At 37.5% G+C, this 21659-nt stretch overlaps 1 protein-coding gene across 3 annotated transcripts in view; it reads left to right on the top strand.

The window, feature by feature from the left end:
- Window positions 1-788: 788 nt before the first annotated feature.
- Window positions 789-21659, top strand: part of PI4K2B (phosphatidylinositol 4-kinase type 2 beta) — a 42313-nt gene continuing 21442 nt past the window's right edge. Inside the window, exons 1-7 of one of the 3 annotated variants that reach the window (XM_082464576.1) lie at window positions 789-1252; window positions 10177-10313; window positions 11868-12068; window positions 12692-12823; window positions 14958-15111; window positions 16331-16392; window positions 18464-18563. In XM_082464576.1, the coding sequence (XP_082320702.1) occupies window positions 940-1252; window positions 10177-10313; window positions 11868-12068; window positions 12692-12823; window positions 14958-15111; window positions 16331-16392; window positions 18464-18563 (1099 nt within the window). In that variant the 5' untranslated portion in view covers window positions 789-939. The remainder of the gene's footprint in view (window positions 1253-10176; window positions 10314-11867; window positions 12069-12691; window positions 12824-14957; window positions 15112-16330; window positions 16393-18463; window positions 18564-21659) is intronic. The other 2 variants (XR_014264519.1, XM_082464575.1) reach the window with 2 other exon arrangements.

The raw sequence follows: 21659 nt of genomic DNA, 5'->3' as shown, positions 1-21659 counted from the left end.
ACTGAAGCCTGCACGCCTAAAGCCCGTGCTCTGCAACAAGACAAGCTACCACAATGAGAAGCCCATGCACTGCAACGAAGAGTAGCCCCTGCTCACCGCAACTAGAGAAAGCCCGTGCGCAGCAATGAAGACCCCACGCAGCCAAAAATAAATAAATTAAAAATAAATAGTGTACATGTGTCAATCGCAATCTCCCTAAAAATATATCTATATAATAATTTTAAAATAATATCTAGAAAATAATATCTAATCAGCTAGAAGAAGAGGAAGTCAAATCCCAGTTAAGTAGGAAGAAGGAAATAATAAAGAACAAAAGTCAATAAGCTAGAGAATAGATAATCAATGGAACCATAGATGGCTTTTTGAAAAAATTTAAAATTTTTATAAACTTCTGGCCATATTAGTCAGTAGAAAAAAAAAAGAGAAAATGCAAAATACCAAAATCAGGGATGTTTGAAAAAATGACAAGGTCCTGGCTCTCGTGGACTTCTAGTGGGGGAAACATGTACATTGTCATACAAAGAAATATACAGGTATAGACTGTGGTAAACTCTATGAGAATTCTGCAGGGGAGGGAGAGGCCGATTGGGGTTGGAGAGGGGCACCTCTGCAGAGGTAAGTTAACTTCAACCCCTGCGCTCCACGAGGAGTAACGTCAGCCCCTCCCGCCGTCTTTCCGGCCCCTAGGAAGCAGGTGGCGGCCCCGCCCCGCGCGCCGCGCCCCCCCATCTCAGCCGCCTCGGCCCTTCCGCGCAGGCGCGGGATGGGCGCGAGGTGGGGCTCGGCCGGCGGCTGGGCGGGGCAACCGCCGGGCGGGCGCCGAGCGGGACCACACACTGGAGAGGTGCTTTCGGTGCCGGTTCTCCGCGATGCCGAGGCCAGACCCGGACGCCTCGCCTCTGTGAGTCGGTCTCAGCGCGGAAGGCACAGAGGGAGGCCATGGCGGAGCCCTCCGAGCCCGGGCGGCAGGCGTCCGCGGGCGGCGGGAGCCTGGAAGAGGAGGACGAGGAGGACGAGGAGCGGGAGCCGCTGCTGCCGCGGATCGCCTGGGCCCAGCCGCGGAAGGGCGCTCCGGGGGGCGCCGTGAGGCTGGAGAAGGCTGCCGGGGAGGAGGGCGCGGCCTCCTCTAACCAGGCCAGTGACCGGGAACTGCTGCTCCTGCCCAGGGATGCGTCTTCCTCTTCTTCCCTGAGTTTGGGGTGCCTGCGGAGCTCGCCCACCAACCTGGACCGGAACCGCCCCGTAGGTTCAGGTGCGATCCGGCTCTTCCCTTCCCCGGCGCCCTCGCAGAGCGCCTGTCGCCGCCGCCGCTTAGACCCCCATTCAAGCCCCTCCTTGGGTCCCTACCCCCGGCTTCTTTCGCTGTCTCCCGCTAGCCCTTGCCCAGTAGGAAAGGCTCTTCGCCGGGCATCAGGTCCGGCGCACAGGCCGAGGGTCAGCCGCTGGTCACACCTTGGACACCGCGCCTTTCTCTCCTGCTCCCCCGTTTACTCGCACCTTTTCCAGGGGCTATAAGCTGCTTCACCTGAGGCCCGGGGTTGTCATTAAACACTGATCCTTGAGGCCTCCCCTAAGAGTGAGCCTAAACTTCTGGAAACAGACAGGAAAATTTAACACTGTAAAATGACGTAAGTTGTTTGCTCAAGTTTGGACTTGAGTTTTGGGTTAAGAACCCTGAACTACCAGGAAAGTTGGTGAATTTGCAAGGTGGATGACAGCCGAGAGACAGCAAGAATATCCGGTTGCCACTGGGACACGTTTCAAAAACTTTTTAAATTAAATATTGTTACTGTAACATTAGCCAAAGGGGGCAGAAGCTGTTGAATTTCTGTACCTGCTCTCTCTCTTGCAAAGTTTCCTTTCTTGAGTCATTTCTATTTTTATACTTTAAAAAGAAAAAGAAAAAAATTGTTTCACTCTTAAGCAGACTGACAGCCTCACGTGAAAGAGAGGATAATTGAAATGATGTTGAAAGGTATGCGACTGCAGGCATTGATATTTATTGATAAATCGAATTTTTTGGCATGATCGAGTCGAATAAGGCTAATTGGATAGTAAAATAGAATAGGCTTGTAAGAGTCCTAGGTAGAGCTGAGACAGGCTAGTTTGTAAAATGGCCGTGATAACACCTACTTGCTGGTGGTAAAGATGGTTTAAATGACCAGATGTGTGCATTGTGCCTGGAGTTCATTCCACATGTGAGCTTAAAGAAAAGGCACAGAAAATGTAGTTTTCATTAATGCTGCTTAAGTTTTTCTGGAGTGGTTAGATTTTACATGTCCTGCTATTAGTACACTAATGGGGCTTCTACAATTTAAAGAATTCTGGATAGAGTAGGTTATTCTAGTTGTAGTTGAATTTATGGTCAAATATTCTAGAGTAAATAAATCAGAGCAGCCCAAGCAAGGGAAGCAGACTTTAATGAATAAAGCTTTAACAAACCTGTCTAATATACAGGTCGGCTAGCTACCATTATGTTAGCTTTTGGATGCATTGACAGTACAACATTTAACAGAACAAACAAACATGCATTTGCAATCAAATCACAAATGGATCCACATTCACCCAGCTACATTGATAATATGGGTATATATTACCTAGAAACCGATCTGTGAAGATTTGTGCGGCTAGCTGGCCTTTTTCTACCCAAAGTTACCTGTGTAGCTAGATTTTAAAAGAGCCTACAACCTTGAAAATATATTTATTCTATGAAGGTGAGGTTTTGTAAACAAATGATATTTAGGCTAGGGAAAGTAAAAGTGGAGATAGAGTATAATATTTGAATACAAATGGATTATTAAAGAGAATTCCAACCTTTTGAATGGCAGTAACTTACTTATATCACAGTTTACAGTTTGCTAAGATCTTTTTTTGTATATTTCATTAATTCTCACAATAGCACAGCAAGTTAGTTGTTATTTACCCCCATCCTGAGTGTGAAGACTGAAAATGAATGAAAACTGTAATGACTAGTAGTTGATAGAACTTCAGAGGTAAGCCAAAGTCAAGGTCCAGGAAGTGGAAAAGCCAGACTGAACCTAGTTTTTCCACGTCCTACAGTTTTTCCATTTTGCTGTAGATCCCCAAGTGTTATAAAATAATTGTTAACTTTTGTTTACTTATTATGGAGGTCTTATTTTTAATGGATTTAAAAATAGTTTTGAACCGTAAAAACTATTTTTAAAATTTCAAACCATTCTCCTAGAAAGTTCATAATTAATTTAACTAGATGATTAAGTTTAGTTATTTTTTGAGTCCATTAACTTGCTTTGTCCTTTACCATCCAATTTCCATGAAGCCACCTCTCTAGTTCCAAGATATTCTTGCCTTTAGATTAATATTAACGTCATTTATGATGCTTAACTATTTTGTTTATGCAAACAGGAGCTTTATGTACTTTACCCAGTGGAAGAATGTCATATGTCTGTTATCTTTACTTGAACAAGACATGTGACAAAGTCTAGAACCAGCATAAACATAGTGTTGTTGGATCACTGTCAAAAGGATTAGTGGCATTCCTTGTTCCAGCTGTCATTTTAATCAGTGAGTTGAAGAGTAGTAAAGATGATAATAGTTAATACCCACAAAACAGTACGTGCAGGGCATAGTTCTATGTGCTTCACATGTATTAATTTATAACCAACCCTATGATGTAAGCACTATTTTTTATTTATTTTCATTTTAAGGAAGCACAGAGAGGTGAAGTGAAGGTCCCAGTTAATATAAACCAGAGGCACTTATCAATTTTGTTGGAGAGCCTGGCAATTAGAGAATGGTGTTAGAATTCACAGAGAGCTTCCAAAGTAAAAGAAAGTGTGTATTTATAAGCCATTTAATGATTCATGGTGGCTTATAAATGTACGAACAAAATAAAATCATTTAAAAGTAAGGAAGAAATATGAGAATGGGAAATAAGAGCAATGAAATAAATAAGATGGAGGCTGGAATAAGAGTACACAAAATTAACATCACACACTTGATACAGGCAGCCCACAAATTTGATATTTAAGATATTTAAGATATTTAAGATTAAGATTACTGAGCAGCCAACTTGAGAGAAACACAGTCACTTGCAAGACAATCACTCTGTCCATAAACAGACTAGTTATTTGAACCAAGACAAAACTGGCAAAGGATAAACTGTCATGTATTCTCTTGGAGAAGAGATTATATGCTGAGTAATATCTTGGTAATAAAAGTGTTGAATTTCACAGGAGTGTTTCTTACAACTTCCCTGAAGTTCATTTCAGTAGAAGTAATTCTAGTGGGTGGTGGTATCAGTACTGCTAGGTCTAGATTCAAGATGCTGATAGTCTGGCTTAATTTAGAGGAAGGTGTTAGAAGAGTGGATATCCCATGGATCTTGACAATCCTCCAAAGCTGAACTTTTGAAAGGTAGTGAGCAGCAGTGTGTTGGAGATATTCCTCAGCCAATAATTAGAATACACTTATTCTTGTTTTCCATTTATTGCAGAGATCCGTCATTCAGCAAATGTTTCAGTGTCTATGGGGTGCCAGTGGAAATTGAGGCCTTGGGGAAACCGTGGTGGCCAGATATCAAATGGATGTCCAGTCACGAGCCTTGTCCCCATGTAACCTTATAACCTAATGGAGGAAAGAGTCAGTTAAAACAAACAGTTCTAACAGAGGATATATGTGCTGGGATGGGGAAAGCCAAGGCTTCCATTGAGCCATACCCTGGATTTAGGGGCCAGGGAAGGTTTAGCAGAGGAAGTAGCGTCCAATTTGAGACTTGAGGATGAATAGCACTGGAACCCCTGAGGGTTCCAGTTTGGGTCAGATCACCAAACTTGTGAGCCAGCTACTTTTCTTTTTAGAAAATATTCTTGCCAGTGGGTAAGATATATTCCCAACCCTTAGGTGAGGAAGAGTTCATTTTGATTTATTTATTTAAAATGAGAACTTGATAAGTTACCATGCACACTTATATAAAACTAAATATAAGAGGTTATACAAGGGGTTCTTTTAATCCATTTTCCATTTCTGCTTATCAGAGGATCAGCTGTAACCCTTACGTGTGGTTAAGGGTTTGTTAATAAATAATTCACAAATTTATTGAGGGTTTACCATGTGCCAGGTACAGTTTTAAGCACTTGGCATATATCACAGGGCAAAACAAAGCTCTCTGCCCTCCTGGAACATAGATCATTTTGTTATAGCGTTGCAAGGTGATCAGATGAAGTCGAAGGATGGATAAGAATTAGCTATAGAAAGGAAGCTTGGCATATACATCAGAACAGCATGGGCAAAGGTTCAGAGGGTGGGCTGGATGCCTTGTGAAAAGTGTGGAGTTTGAATAGGACTGGAACTTGACTAGAAGGCCACTGCTTCTTGGAGGAGTGCCAAAGAGAGTATACAGAGATAGAACTCACATTCTCAGAAAATTTGGATATTTTTTGTTACAGGGACAAATAAAAATCTCATAGTTTATTTCTTAAAAGGGAGAAAGTAATTTTAAAAATTTAAAGAAAATATAGCTAATTAAGCCCTCAGCTATTAAAAATCAAACCAAACAATGACAACAGACCTTCAAACCAAATCTCCATGGCACATTTATCTTGAAGTGGTGTAACTTTAGGGTGTGTTCTCCAAGTTAAACTCATTGCTAAATACACATTTAGGTAAATAAAATGAAGAAAGTTGTAGAATGTAATTGTGAGTTATGAATCAGAAAAATTACTAAAAAATAATTACTTTGATTTTTAGAATAGTTGATATATAGTCTTTTTTTTTTTTTTTTTTCTGGCGGTAGTTAGGTAGGACCAGTTGTCTCTTAAGTGCCTTTCTGGATTGTGATGGTAAATCCAGACCATTTTCAAAGAATGCCAGTTTTCATGTAGGGAGATAATCTCATTTATCCAAAAGAGTTGCTCAATAAAGGGACAAGTTAAAGAAAAAGGGATTGAGAACATCCAGGCTGATTTTATAGGAATCGTTCTGATCTGATTTTGGTTGAAGCTGAATTATTAAGTATTCAGAGTATGATCCTGGGCTCCGTGAGAGTAACAAAGGCAGGTTCTATGGTGAACTCATAAAGCTTAACCCATAAAGCAATTTGATAGCATCTAATAGTAATGTCAAAGTCTGCACATAGTTTCCAAAAGAACTGGAACAGGATGGGAGAGACCAAAAGGGGTCCAAGAGTTTAGCCATTTCAACATGAATTAGTATGACAGGACTCCTAAACAACGATTGTAATACTAGAGTGCTTCTTATTTTGGTATAGTGTCAAGACTGAGAGATATCTCTATTCTCTGCAATGGGTTGCTTGGTTCTGGAGACCATATTTTAAAGTGGCACATTGAAAACTGAAGCATGAAGCAGGAGGGCAACTCGGATGCTGAAAAACCTGAAAATACTTCCATATGGAAGGAGGCGGAGAATAGAGGAGACTTAGGGGAGCATGAAATGATCTTCAGCTATTTGAAGGGCTATCCCTGGGAAGAGAGGAGTAAGTAGACTTTTGTTTTGCTCCAGATGGCAGGTCTAGGACATTGGGTGAAACTACAGGAAACCTATTTCTGAAAAAGAAAGTTTATATTTGTTTTCAAACAAACACAAAAAGTATGGAAAAAGGAGTGATCTCTCTTTGGAAGTGTTTAAACATTGGTCCAGAGACCACCTGCTTGGTGATATATTATGGAAAGTACATCAGTACTGTGAGCAAAGCTGAAATAAATAGCTTTTCAAGTTCTTTCTTGTTAAGAGCCCTGATCTAGAAGAAATATCATTTGACTAATTATAATTATTATTGGCCTATTCTGCCACACACCTAATACTTCATTTAATTCATTTAAATGTTTATGAAGAACCCACTAAACGCCAGTTCCTCTTCCGGGTGCTAGGGATGCACAGTGAACAAGAAAGACAAAGTTTCTCCCTTCATTCTTAAGAATTTTCATGGAATAGATCTGGAAATAGTATATCAATTGTATAGACATGACTAAAGTACTTGGATTATTTATTCTTTTAAGTAGGTTAAATATGCCCAAGGGCCCTTTTTGTAGTATTTTTCTCAGCATAAACTTTTAAAAATTAGTAAATAATAGTTTTATTTATGTCTGAATTAAGGAAAATTTTAAATTAAGGAAAGTTTATAGTTTGAATTTTCATAAGATTGTTGTGTAATAGCATTTAAATGCCTTTCAGAGTAAAATGTGAATAATTTTTGGCTTGTCTACCACTTTAAATGATTAATTATTAATTCTGCAAGTGTTTATTGAATGCCTTTTATGTTCCAGGAACTATAAAAGTTCTGGGTATATAGCAGTGAGAGAATCCTTGCCTTCTTGGAGCTCACAAAATAAATAAGTTATATAATATGTTAGGTGATAAGTGCTAACCAGAAAAATAAAGTGGAGGTTAGGGGAGATTGGGTAGGGTCTTGGGGGCCAATATAAGAACTTAGAGTTTTTCTTCGAGTGAGATGGAGAACCACTGGGCTGCCCTGTGTGTGAAAGTGCTGAGTCCTAACCACTAGACCGCCAGGGAATTCCCTGATTTATGTTTTAAAAGGATTACTGTACCTTCACTGTTGAGTGTAGAGGGGAGATCAGTTAGGAGACTCTTGTAACAATCTAGGCTAGAGTTGATAGTGACTTGAATCACATGGAAGGAATGGAGGTGGTAAGAGGTGATTAGGTTCTGGATATTCATTTAAGGTACAGCTACACAACTTGCTGTTGGCTGTGGGGGGGTGAGGGTGTGAGACCATGGATGATTCCAAGGTTTTTTGCAAGAGCGCCTAGAAGATTTGGAGTTGCCAGTAACTAACACAGGGAATACTGGGAGTGAAGCAGTTGAGAGGAAATGAAGAATTGAGTTTGAGGCAGTAAAGTTTGAACTGTCTACTAAACATCCAAATGGAGAAGCTGAGTATAATAGTCTGGGGTTCAGGGCAGAAGTCCAGGCTTGAGATATAAATCAGGGAGCCATCAGTGCTGATGAGGGAGAGAAGAGGGCCATGAACTGAACCTGGGCATTCCAAAGTTAAGCGGTCAGGGAGATGAAAATGAGCCCACAGAAGACTGAAAAAGAGGAGCTAATGAAATGGAAGGACAACTTGGAGAAGTGGCATCTTGGAAGCCAAGTGAAGAAAGTGTTTTCAGGAGGAGGGAGTGACCGACAGGGTGGAACGATGGTGTTGGTCAAGGAAGATCAGTTCTGAGGTTGGATTTAGCAATGTGGATGTCACTATGGACCCTGACAAAAATTGTGTCAATGGAGTGGTCAGGTCAGAAGCGTGACTGAAATGGGTTCAAAAGAGAGTGGTAGAAGAAAAATTGGAGATGGTAAATATAATTATAGAAGTCTTCTGCTATAAAAAGGAGCAAAGAAATGAGGGGGTGTCTAGGGGGACTTTGGGGGCTAAGAGAGATTTGAGATGAGAAAAATTACACCATGCTTTGTATGGTGGCGGAAATGATCCAACAGAGAGGGAAATACTGATACAGGAAAGAATCGTAGAAGAAATGTCCTGGAGAAGTCAGGAAGAGACAGGTCTAGTATACAAAGTGGAGGAGTTGATCTTAGAGCTTGGATCATCCATCTATAGTAATAAGCAGGAGGCAGAGGTTGTGGATGGGTAGATATGGTGCTGAGGGCTGATGATAGTTTTTTCTGCTTGCTTCTCTTTTCTTCTTGAAATAGGAAGATCATCTGCTGAGAGGAAAGTGGTGTTGGGAATTTGAGGAGAGGGGAGGGTATGAGATAGTTGTCCAGAAGAGTGGGAAAGTCTGTGTATTAGGGGAGTCGTCCTAGTTTAGGCCATTATAATGACATACCCTAGCTGGAGTGGCTTAAACAACAGACGTTTATTTCTCACAGTTCTGGAGGCTGGGAAGTCCAAGATGAGGGTGCCAGCATGGTCAGCTTCTTGCTGGGGGCTCTCTTCTTGACTCGCAGATGGCAGCCTTCTCACTGTGTCCTCACACGGCCTGATCCCGTCATGGGGTCCCCACCCTCATCTAAACCTAATTACCTACCAAAGACCCCACTCCCTGTATGATCACATTAGGGGTTAAGGCTTCGACGTGTTTTGAGGGACACAAGCATTGAGTCTTTAACAGGAATGTAGTATGCTCCCAGGGCAACATGAAGGGTCCACCTGAGGATTGCGGTGATGAATTTAAGGGGAGACACCAGGCTTTGTGTTTATCTAGTCAAGTTCAGCTGTCCAGGCATAGGCATAGTCAGCAGTCAGTTGGGTTTATCCAGGATTGGGATTTTTCCATGTAACCATGATGAGGGGTGGGAGGAAGAGAGTGATTTTTTTTTTTTTTAAGGAATTCCTTTATTTTTATTATTTATTTATTTATTTTTGGCCGTGTTGGGTCTTCGTTTCTGTGCAAGGGCTTTCTCTAGTTGTGGCAAGCGGGGGCCACTCTTCATCGCGGTGCGCGGGCCTCTCACTATCGCGGCCTCACTTGTTGCGGAGCACAGGCTCCAGACGCGCAGGCTCAGTAGTTGTGGCTCACGGGCCTAGTTGCTCCGCGGCATGTGGGATCTTCCCAGACCAGGGCTTGAACCCGTGTCCCCTGCATTGTCAGGCAGATTCTCAACCACTGCGCCACCAGTGAAGCCCGAGAGTGATTTTTTGATGATTAACCATAATTTACGCTGGCCAAGGAGGGAAGTAGGGACACAAAGGGGGTGAAGACCCTTGAACAGTATATGGTAAATTGGTGCTTTGAACGTCCTAGTGGGATGGAAGAATTTTTGGACTCAGGGTGCCAGAGGGAGTGAACTAGGAAAAATAGAAGATGCTTGAAGTGAAAAGTAGGTAGAGATTGCAGGTATTGGTGATGACAGATCTGAGGTATGACTGCAGTCAGAGGCTGAGGTGGGATGAAGAACAAAAACACTGGGAGGGAGGAGTTCAAGTTAACACAAGGCATTAGTGTCATTATTTCAGTATAGGAGATCTTGTTTTTCACATGTCATAGCTTGAAGTGGGGTTAGAGAAAGAAAAAAAAAAAACCATCAAACCAGCCCATACAATACTTAATTACATTTTTCTGTACCTAAATGTTTTAGTGCTAATAATCTAATCCAGTATTACAGGTCCATATTGTGAGCATGCTCGTTACTGGTCTTTCTTCTTAGCATTCTATTTGACATTGATTTTTCTTAATGCAATAATTGTTGGTTCTTCAGAGTTGAATACATTCTTGGATGATCCAGAATTTGCTGATGTTATATTGAAAGCAGAGCAAGCAATAGAATTTGGAGTTTATCCAGAAAGAATCTCTCAAGGTTCAAGTGGAAGTTACTTTGTGAAGGATCCTAAGAGGGTGAGAATTTCACAGACCTACTATACATAACAGACATTTTGGAAAACACTAATTTAAATGTGAAGTCATTGTGAGTTTCTGAAGATATTTTCCTAATAAATCTGATTGCACCTTCTTTTCAGAAATAAAGGTCAGTTTACTATTAACTAAAGCACTCTACGACTTAAAAATTGAGCTATTCATTTTAAGCCATAGTTTTCTGTTTTATTATTTTAATATTTGGTTTCAAGTATTTATTGAATACTCAACATTTAGCTGTAGATTTGTTGGGTTTATATTCACAAGTCCTTACCATACAGAAACTAAGCAGAGTTTTATTTTACCCTCAGAATATTTTTTCCAGCATTATACCAGAGAAGGAGCCTGCAGTCTGAAGTTTGAAGGCGTTGGAATGTGACAAAGTGAAATGAACCAAAGTATAATTCTAAGGCAGAAAAGAGAAGTTGATATGGGACTTTGTTCCACTTAGTCTAGAATTTTTCAAAAATCTGTATTATTTCTAAAAGCTTTCTGAATGATGCATAGCCAGCAGTTCTCTTTTTCAGGAGGAAAAAAGATTATAATTCCATCCAAATATTTTTTGCAAAGACTGAAGTTATATTTTAAAACATAGTCTTTTTTGAGATTTAAATATATATATGTAGGTAATGTCAATCTCTCAATCTTTATTCCAAGCTTGATTTCTTAATTTGTTCTTGTTGACTTTTTTATTAGTGACTCAGACTTTATTGCATTATAAAACAATTATATACTTATAATAAGATTTTTATTTCTTGTCTAAGGATAATTCAGCTTCTAAATTTAATATTAATGTATTTTATCAGACCAGTAATAATGATTATAAACTTTTAGACATCCATGAGCAATTTTTTTTAAGAGGAGAGAATTTATTTAAAAATTGGTTCACAAAGAAATAACTGAAAAAAGATTTAGGGTAGGAGAATCTGGCAGCATAGATGTCACTATATCCTATCATTTCCTTTGTATCTTAGAGATGACTTTTTGTCATTGGATTTATTCATTTAACAGATGCTTGAATGTCTACTGTGTACCAGGTACACAGTACTTAGGATATAGCCCTAACAGAGAAAGTCCCTGCCCTTTTAGAATACACATCTACTGGGAAAGTAGACAATAAATAAACATAGAATTTGGGTATTTAATAGATATTGAATAATAACACTGTTTGACCTAGGTCAGTGGTTTTCAAACATTTTAAAATCAGTGGGACCCCTTCTTAACTAGGAAGTCCAGTACATAAAATACGTGAAATCAGTGGATGGGGTCTTAGAGCCCTGCCCTCCCCTCTTCTCTCACCTTCCCTAGAATTTCTCAGAGCACGGTTTGAAAACCATTAGCCCAAAGGATTATTGATTTTAGATTGTTGAATGAGAATGCGTATAAAACTGTTATTGGAATTAAACCTCTTAATAGTTAAGAGTGATGCCCAAATTTGTGGTGGGAAGAAGTAGAAAATGATCAGAATGCGTTTTATGGATTATTATCTCTCTGTATTAAAAGTCTAATAAAATTTCTACTTTTTTCCCCCTATAGAACATTATTGGTGTGTTTAAACCCAAATCGGAAGAGCCTTATGGTCACCTGAATCCAAAATGGACCAAATATGTTCATAAGGTCTGCTGCCCTTGCTGCTTTGGCAGAGGCTGCCTGCTTCCTAATCAGGGATACCTTTCCGAAGCTGGTGCCTCCCTTGTGGATGAAAAGCTTCATCTGGGCATTGTACCAAAAACAAGGGTAAAGCAGAAATTGTTTTTAATCATGTACTTCTAATTTACAGCCCACTTCTCTGTGAACACTTTAGTAATATTTGTAATGACAGAACCTAAAGTTGAGCCCCTTTTTTTGTAATCCAGAGTCACAAATGACTAGTAAGTTGATTCTAGTGTAGATCCACAAAGTATCCAAGGGAATATCTATTGCTCAGGTGAGCTGAGATGATGCTGACAAAAAGAGGAGAAAGAACTAGCATTTAGAAAGCAGAAAAAAACCTAGCAATTCTTTTGAAGGTAGAGATAACTAATATGCTCACAAGACTGCTATCTTTTTCTTTCTGACCTTTATACATTTTTACTTGAAGTTCTACTTGAAATGTTCATTCCTAATTCTACATTTCAAGACTATTACTTCTTTCTTCCACTGGCCAATTTTAGGCTGCCTCTCTCAGAAAGAAATACATGTGTGCCATTGAACCAACTTTGCCAAATCCCTTAGCCTTTCTATTTTAGATTCTCAGGAGCATTTAGTATAGTGTTAAACTTTGCTAATTTACAGCATTAGAGTGAGTGCCATGGTGTATGTGAATAGAAATACTATAATGCAAATTCTAATAGCCATTTTTCTAAACTGTACGTTTCTAGGTGGTTTGGCTTGTCAGTGAGACATTTAACTACAGTGCAATTGACCGTGCAAAATCTAGAGGCAAAAAGTATGCTTTAGAGAAAGTGCCAAAAGTAGGTAGAAAATTTCATCGGATAGGACTTCCTCCTAAGGTAAGTTACTGCGATGAGCTTTATTTGGGGGGAAGTTCATCACACATTACCTGAGCTCTGTGCGCTAGGCACTGTGCTGTGGACTGCGGATATATGTTAGTAAAAACGGTTTTCTCATCTTCAAGAGCTTATAGTAACAAGCAGTCTCAACGCAATGTGATAAAGCTGTTGAGCATGGTTAAGTGCAAGGAGCCCAGAGAGGGTAGAGGAGGGATATTTAACCCACTTTGGAGGGCTAGGGAATTTCTGAGAGGAGGCTGCACCTAAGGCTTTATAAAGTACTGGCTGAAAGGGCAGGCTGAGAATTAGACCTCGGTTTTATTCCAGCCCTCTCCACGAGTTAGCTCTGAGACCTTGGGCAAGTCCCTTACTCTCCAAGCCCCAGTTTCTGTAAAACGGGGATAATAAAAAACTACCTCTTAGGGTTGTGAGAAATGAAAAAATATATGTCAAGTACTTGGTACAGTACCTGGCGCATAGTAAACGATAGTAGCCAAGTTTACTCACTACATATTAGATTTTGTTTTTTCTTATCACTTTTAAATAAACCTAAGGGATGATTAGCAACTAGCTAAGCAAGGGTAGGGAGGGTTAATGGGAAAAACATTCTAGAAAAAGCACTAGGCTTTTTTTTTTTTTAATTTTTAATTTTTATTTATTTATTTATTTACTTATGGCTGTGTTGGGTCTTCGTTTCTGTGCGAGGGCTTTCGCCAGTTGCAGCAAGCGGGGGCCACTCTTCATCGCGGTGCGCGGGCCTGTCACTATCGCAGCCTCTCTTGTTGCGGAGCACAGGCTCCAGACGCGCAGGCTCAGCAATTGTGGCTCACGGGCCCAGTTGCTCCGTGGCATGTGGGATCTTCCCGGAACAGGGCTCGAACCCGTGTCCCCTGCATTGGCAGGCAGATTCTCAACCGCTGCGCCACCAGGGAAGCCCAGCACTAGGCTTTATTTATTTATTTTTTTAATTATTATTTAACCTGCAATTTTGTTGTTTTGTTGTTGCTATGCATTTATCTATATAAAAGAATTGGAGTAAAAATGCATGGTTATCCTAACTTGTCTTTAATATTGTACTCCAAGTAAGCAGGAAGTTTTGAAAAAATTTACAAGGCCTGTTACTCCTTGCATATGCTGAAATAGGTGTGACTAAAGAAGGATATTATTTCCGTATTTATGACTACTAGGACTTCATTATGAGTGCTTTAGAGAAAACATTTAGGAAATCATTAAAATTTCATGCCAACCATAACATAAAGTGTTAGGATAAGTGATAGATTTTTTTTTTTTTTTGGCTGCAACGCCCAGCATGTGGGATCTTAGTTCCTGGACCAGGGAGCCAACCTGGGCCCTCGGCAGTGAAAGCGTGGAGTCCTAAATAGGTTTTCTTTGTAGTGATTTGTTTGTAAATATTTATGAGGCCAGCTAGGTTACCCATTACCTATGTGTCCTGTGCTGTTTAAATTTGTATTTCCGTCTTTAAAAAATTGTTCAATATTAACAACTAGTAATTTTAGCGATAGAAAACTTTATAAAATAGACATATCTTCAAGGAAAGGACTTTTTTAAAAAACCACTATAGAGGTTATGATTAATTGGTTACTTCTTTAAAATTTATGACAGGATCTTTAAACTACATAGTCAAAGAATTCATTCTTTTATAAAAATAAAGTCATTTTCTGTATCTTATGTTGTAAAAAGAATCCTGAAGTATTTTTTCAGTAAGATAAAATTATACTATTATTAAATAAATAACCAGGATAGGTGTAAAATTTGGTCTTCAAAATTAACTTCACGTTAATGAATATTTTTAGAAAACAGCATTCTTGTTGAGAATATCACCTTAAAGGCACGTGTGTATTTTGTTTTTTAGTTATCCTGAAATAGCTGCTATGCTCCTTGAAAGTCTAGGATTGAGCGTTTTTAATTTACTATGTATTCTTTATGTGATTATTTTAAATTAGTGTATAAAAATAGTTTTCTTGATAAATGTGGCTTATCTAAATTAGTGTTAACTTCGATTTTTCTTATTGTGTTCATATAAAGTATTTTATGACAATACTGCTGAGAACTTTAAAAAGTAGTCTCTTTGTTCTTATATTTTCTTTCCTAACTATAATTCTTAAAATTATAGATTGGTTCCTTTCAGTTATTTGTTGAAGGTTACAAGGAGGCTGAATATTGGCTTAGGAAATTTGAAGCTGACCCTTTGCCGGAGAATATTAGAAAACAATTTCAGTCACAGTTTGAAAGATTAGTTATTTTGGATTACCTCATCAGAAATACAGGTACTGAAGTTCTCTCATTTGTTCACTCAAATCTTGTTAACTTTCAAATTGTATTCAACTCTTGTTTATCCAAATCAAAGATGTAAAATTTTGATGCAGTAGTCTTGAGGCCACTTTTTCTTTACGTTCCTTAGAAAACAGAGATGTAGTACCAACTCTCCCAGGCAGAATTAATCTCGTACTGGATATTCTGACTCAGAGCAGGCTCCTGCCCAGGTGATAACGATCAGTTCCTATCCCTCGGGAGCGGGGAGTTTCTTGGCAACAGGACAAAGCCGGGAGCGGGGAGTTTCTTGGCAACAGGACAAAGCCTGCTGGAAAATGGAAATGTTGTAACATCTTATGGAAAAACCCGAACAAACTTTTTGGCCAGCATAATAGATAATCTGCGACAGTGGTTCCCAAATGTGGTTCCCTGGACTGTCAGGGTCAGTATTATGTGGGCATTTGTTACAAATGCATCTTCTGGGAGCCCAGCCCAGACCTGCTGAATGTGAGGCCAGCAGTTCGTGGTTTAATAAGTCCTCCAGGTAATTCTCATGCACCCTGAAGCTTGAGAACCACTGGTTCAAAATTTTTGCTCATTTATATTAGTTTCTGGAAAAACATTATGTACCTTTTTAGATTTACCTTTATTAAATCATATGGTCTTAAGTTAATGTTAAAATTAGCGTAGAGTCCAATGGAATATTGCTCAGCCATGAAAAAGAATGAGATATTGCCATTTGCAGCAATATGGATGGACCCAGAGAATATTATACTTAGTGAAGTAAATCATACAGAGAAAGACAAAAATAATGTGATATCACTTATATGTGGAATCCAAAAAAATAACACAAATGAAGCTACATAGGAAACAGAAATGGGGGTGGATGCTTTTTCTTCCCAAGGTGAAGAGAAATTATCCTTTTTAATAACCTTGGTTTAAGAGTTCTTGACAGTAATCGTACCTACCACAGAGTTATAAGAATTCAGTGAACTAATACATGTTAAGCACTTACAACAATGTCTGGCACAGAGTAAATCTCAATGAATGTTAGCTAACATTTATGAGTATTTTTAGTCTGTATGTGCTAAATTGGAGGCTTTAATATGTCCATATGCTACAGATAACAAATGAAGGTCTCAAAAAGTGATGACTAAATTTTTCCCCTTGATTAAACTATGATATCCATAAAAAAATGAAGTAACAGATTTTTTTGTCTGTTTGTTTTGAAAGATAGGGGAAATGATAACTGGTTAATCAGATGTGAAAACCAGAAACAAGAAGATGAAATTACGGTAAGGAAATTTTAATATATATATGTATATACACATACACACTATCAATTTCTGTAAAAAATTCCTTGACGTTAAGTTATTCTTCATCACATCCTCTCCTTCACCTAGATCCTTGGTTTTTATCTTCTTTTTCTGTTTTTATCCTCTTTTTTCTTTCCTTCACCTGTTTACATTGTATTTTTTGTTCTACTTTCAAAATCTCTGTGCAGTTTTATTTTTTATGTTGTATTAGTATAGAAGAATGATATCAGCTCAGTACTTTTTTTAGGGCTTTGGAAATTTGTTGTATAACCACCATATTTATTTTGCTTTTATGTAATAAAGAAAGGCTTCTAGTATTTTTTGCCAAAATGTTTATATTTTACTAATTCACTTCTTTCTGAGCCTTATGACTCAGGATTAGATAATGCAGAATTACCCAATAAAATGGAACCTATGTGCTTTACCTGTGAATTATAGCCATTGAACTTAAAAAAATATACTTCTAATGCTTATAAGAAGCTGGTTGTCATGTACATAATAGACTGTGAAGACCCTCAACACTATCAGGATGATAGATTTTAGATCCATTCCTATCAACTTTGACTACCCAAGTTCAAATTTTAGATATTTACATGAGAGATATTTTCAGAATAATTTTACTAGTTTTAATCAGTTTAAACATTTAAGAGAGTTTTAACTGATTAAAAATAAATTTCTCCAATGTTTACAGTCTGTGTATTCTCATCACTTAAAGCTGTTGCATCACTTTAAAAGTTTGTAGTTTTCCGTGTTCATCAAAGAAATTTAAAATTACATATTCATAGTACTCAGCAATAAAAAAAGAATAAGCTTGATATATGCAATAATGTGAATGCAGCTCAAAATCCTGCCAAGTGAAAGAAGCTACACAAAAGGGAAGATACTGTCTGATTCCTTTTATATAAAAATCTAGAAAATGCAAACTAATCCCTAGGGACAGAAAGCAGGCCATGGTTGCCTGGGGTGGGGTAGAGGGAGGGAGGGGACTGCTAAGGGACACAAGGAAACTTCTGGGTGGTTTCACATCTGTCAGTGCTTGTCAGATTGTACACTTTAATATGTAAAGTTTATTGTGTGTAAATTATACCTCAATAAAGTTGTAAATAGAAAAAAATGATAGAAATACAAATAAATGGCAGTTATAGCAGAAATGGGTTTTAAAATACACATATAAAAATATTCATATTTATAACAGTTCCTAAATATATTTTATTGGTATATCTTAAGCAATTGGATTTTACTGAAAACCTTATTCTTCCACTCTTAAGTATTTTGTGCATTTTCATCGAGATACTTGATATAAACTAACAGGAACAAACCTGGCATATATCACTTGGACCTTCACTCTAATACTTTCAATTTAAAAATTATCTTTTTCACGTCTTGTTATTTTATCTAGGCCACTTAATAATGGCAACCGTCTATTTTTTGATAATAGGAGGTACTGTTTAACATGAAAAGTCTCTTGTCCCTGAGGTCTTCGTTTCCGTTACAGAAGAATGGAGAAGTTAGGAATGGCCTACATTCTGTAATCAAGAGTTTCTTGAAGTTCCTTCTACTGGACCTTATTATATTTAGCTATGGTCATTGGGGAGTTTTATTTAGAAACATTTTGTGTTTGAACTAATTATTTCTATGAGACCGTAGGAAAGACTTGATTTTAATAAGGTAACTTTAAGTTGTTATCTTAAAAATATCAATATTTTGCAAATACTATACATTTAAGCAATGTATCTAACAATAACGTATCCAGAAGTACACTTTTTAAAGTCTTGATAATTCCCAGCCCTCTTCCACAAAGAGGAAAAAAATGAAACTATTAATGCATGAATTTGTAATACCAAATTTAAAAAAAAAATAGTGATTATGAAGTTTTTACTGATTCTTAAGACAGTCTCTTCCCTTAAAGGGTAAATTGGTACCTTCTGGCAACTTTATTTTTATAAGCTCTTCAGATAAAATGTCTTTAAACCTCAACAATTGTTATAAATTATCTTTTGGAAATATGCATATAAATTTTTTATCAACAGACTATTTTTCTCCCCTTTAGGAAACAAAACGGACTGATGATAAAGAAACGCTTATTAAAATAGCTGCAATTGATAATGGTCTAGCATTTCCTTTTAAACATCCTGATGAGTGGAGAGCATGTGAGTATTTAGAACTGTCCATAGATTCTGTAGTTACCCCTTTTCCAGAATAAGAGGGGATGAAATTTATGGATATCACAATAGCAGAGGAAAAACTGGGTGAAATACAGTCATTCATTAGGGCTCAGTTCTAGGCACTAGGGATGCAAAGATGTCTACTACACTCTGTGGGTCTTGCCATGTATTGTTTGCTTATTTTTGGATGACTGTGTCTGATTTTGATTTTTTGGCTTGTATTAGCCTTGTAAAATAAGTTTGATAGCATTCCAATTTTTAAATGTATGTAATATGGGAATTATCTATTTTAATATTTTGGTAGAATTTTATTTTCATATTTGGGTAGTATTCACTTCTAAAACAATTTAGGCCTACCTCCCCCTTTTCTAGTGAGTAGTGGCTTAACTGCCTTACCAGTCTCTTCTACAGTTAATGGTCAGGTTTTCTACGTCTTCTTGAGCCAGTTTTAGACGTTGTTATTTTGCTTAAAATTATCCATGTTATCTTGAGTTGTAATTTATGCATATAAGTGTTTTGTAGAATTCTCTTATGATTTAAGAAATCCCCTCTGTGCATATTAAATATTTAGGGGTGAAATGAAATGGAATTTGCTTTAAAATACTTAGGGGGAGGAAAAACAGGGATAGATGAAACAAATTTTATAAGAAATTTGGGAATAATTGAATTAGGTTATTCAGAATATGGGAATTCATTGTACTAGTTTTTAAAATTTTTGCGTATGTTTGAAATATATGTAATAAATTAAAAAAATAATCTCTGTATCTATGACTATGCCTCTTTTAAATTCCTACTGTTTATTGGATTTTTTTTTTACTAGACTTGCCCAAGATTGTCTATTATAAAGCACTGGCCCATATATATATAATATATATGATTATATATAAATATAATATACAAAACAAATATAATATACATAATTATATAAATATATTTTATATATAATTTTTTTTGCTTTTATCAGATAATTGGCCTTCTATTGATCAGGTTTCCAGTTTGTTTATTTGCTTTTTCTTTTTCATAATTTATGTTTTCCATTATTATTTTCTTCTATTGTGTTCATGCTATTTTTTTTTCCTATTTTTTTTTTTCTAGGTATCATTTGGCTAAAGCACAGATTGGCTAGGTGTTGCATTGTTGTTCTGCTTTTACATATTCATACTTCCCGATTTTATTTTGACAGGAATAATTTAGAAGTATTTTGTTTGGTTTTAAATTTCAAGGGCAGTTGATTTAAAAAAAACTGTCCATTGTTATTTTCAAGTTTTATTGCTTTGGGATCTGTGAATGTTAACTGTGTGAATTCTGCTCTTTGAAATTTTTTAGTAATTCTTTTGTAACTTTTATGGCCAGTTTGAAGGACTGTATTTGAGAAGAATGCGGTTAGGCACAAAGTTCTGTGTCTGTCTACTAATGAAAGCTTGTTAGTCAAATCATATTCTTGATATATTTTTTGACCACTTGATCTGTTAATTTTTGAGAGACAAAGTTCACTGTGATTGTGAGTTTGTCAATTTCTTCTTGCATTTCTATACATTTTTTGCTTTGTATTTCACATACAAAGGCCCAGCGTTTTATCTTGCTGTTGGCTTGTTCTTTTCATTAGTGTAAAATATATCCCACTTTATCCCTCACAGTGTCTTTGGCATTTCTTATTTCGTCTGTTGTAACATTGCTGTACCTCGTTTCTTTTTATTAGTATTTACCTGTATTATTCTATACTTTTATTTTCAACTTTCATTATTTTAAGTATATGACATATGAACAGCTCTTAGCTGAATTTTTTTTTTTTTTTTACCCAATCTGAGATCCTTTTAATAGGTACACTTAACTCTGTAGTTTGTCTCAATAAACTACTGATGTGTTTGAACTTTTCCTGCCATCTTTTTTTTTTTTCTATTTACCATGAATTTCAATTTTTTCTTTTTTTCATTTCCTATCTTTGGTTGAACTGACTTGAGATGTCTTTGTTCTATTTTTTTTTTTCCTCTAATGGTTTGGAATCTATATGCAAATTGCATTTTAAAAGTGTCAAGTTTAAGATGCCTACAGTACACCTGGAAAATTTTACCAAACACACAGTTGGGGATTAAGGGTCTAGAACTTGAAAGATTAATTGGTATTGAGGATGTCATTTTTAAACTGTCACCTTGGTAAGTGGAAGCCGTGGTGGTGTTGCTATCACCTGGGAAAATCATGGTGAACAAATGTCATCACTAGGACAATGTGTGAGGTACATAGGTACTCAATAAATGTTTCATGAATATTTAGTAGATGAAGGAGAGGAAGGACTAAGTATAGAACCTGGGAATGGTGACATTGAAAATGAGAGGAAAAGCCAGCCAACAAGAGAAGTGGCTTAAAAGACAGAAGGTAAAGTTTGAGAGAGTGGTATCTCCAAAACCACATAGAAGAGAATTTCACAGAGGGAGATGATAGAGAACAGTCCTGCTTGCTGCAAAGACACATGAAGTAGCATGAGGGCTGAAAATGGGCTTTTTGAGAAACCCTTATGAGATGACTGGTGATCTTAGGGGAGAGTTTGAATGGTGATAGTAGAAGTTGAGGGATAGGGATTGGAAGTAGAGGCAGGCATAGAATGAGGGCTTTTCTTTTATATAATTGGTCAGGGAAAGGTCAAAGGGAAATTGGACATAGCTTCAGAGATGTAGGCCACAGGAAAGGCTTTCTTTGGAATGGACTGTACTTCCCACAGTGTTCAAAGAGACAGATAAAAGAGAATTCAGAAGGAATGACTCTAAAGGCAGAGTTTTTTCCTGAGGGCTTTCTAAGTGGTAGGAGCTGGAGGTTCACATTGGATGTACCCACTGGAGTTCAATGGGTGATCATATTCTCATAAGCCTTACATTTTCTTGCAAGAATCTGAATATGTACCCTATCTAGACAATCTCACTACGTTACAAATCTTTCTAGTCCTGGCACTGTGTATATTTAATGGTCTTCTTGGGAGAGAACTAGAGTTAGCCCAGAATCATGGATCTATTATCCCTCAAAGCCAATTACCTGTTTACCTACTAATGATTTAAAATTTTGGAACATCAGACACACATATACAGATAT

This window comes from Balaenoptera physalus (assembly GCF_965194825.1).
Source record: "Balaenoptera physalus genome assembly, chromosome: 5".
Lineage (NCBI taxonomy): Eukaryota > Metazoa > Chordata > Mammalia > Artiodactyla > Balaenopteridae > Balaenoptera > Balaenoptera physalus.
Note: the sequence above shows the minus strand (reverse complement) of the source record. Positions and strands in the feature narration are given on the sequence as shown.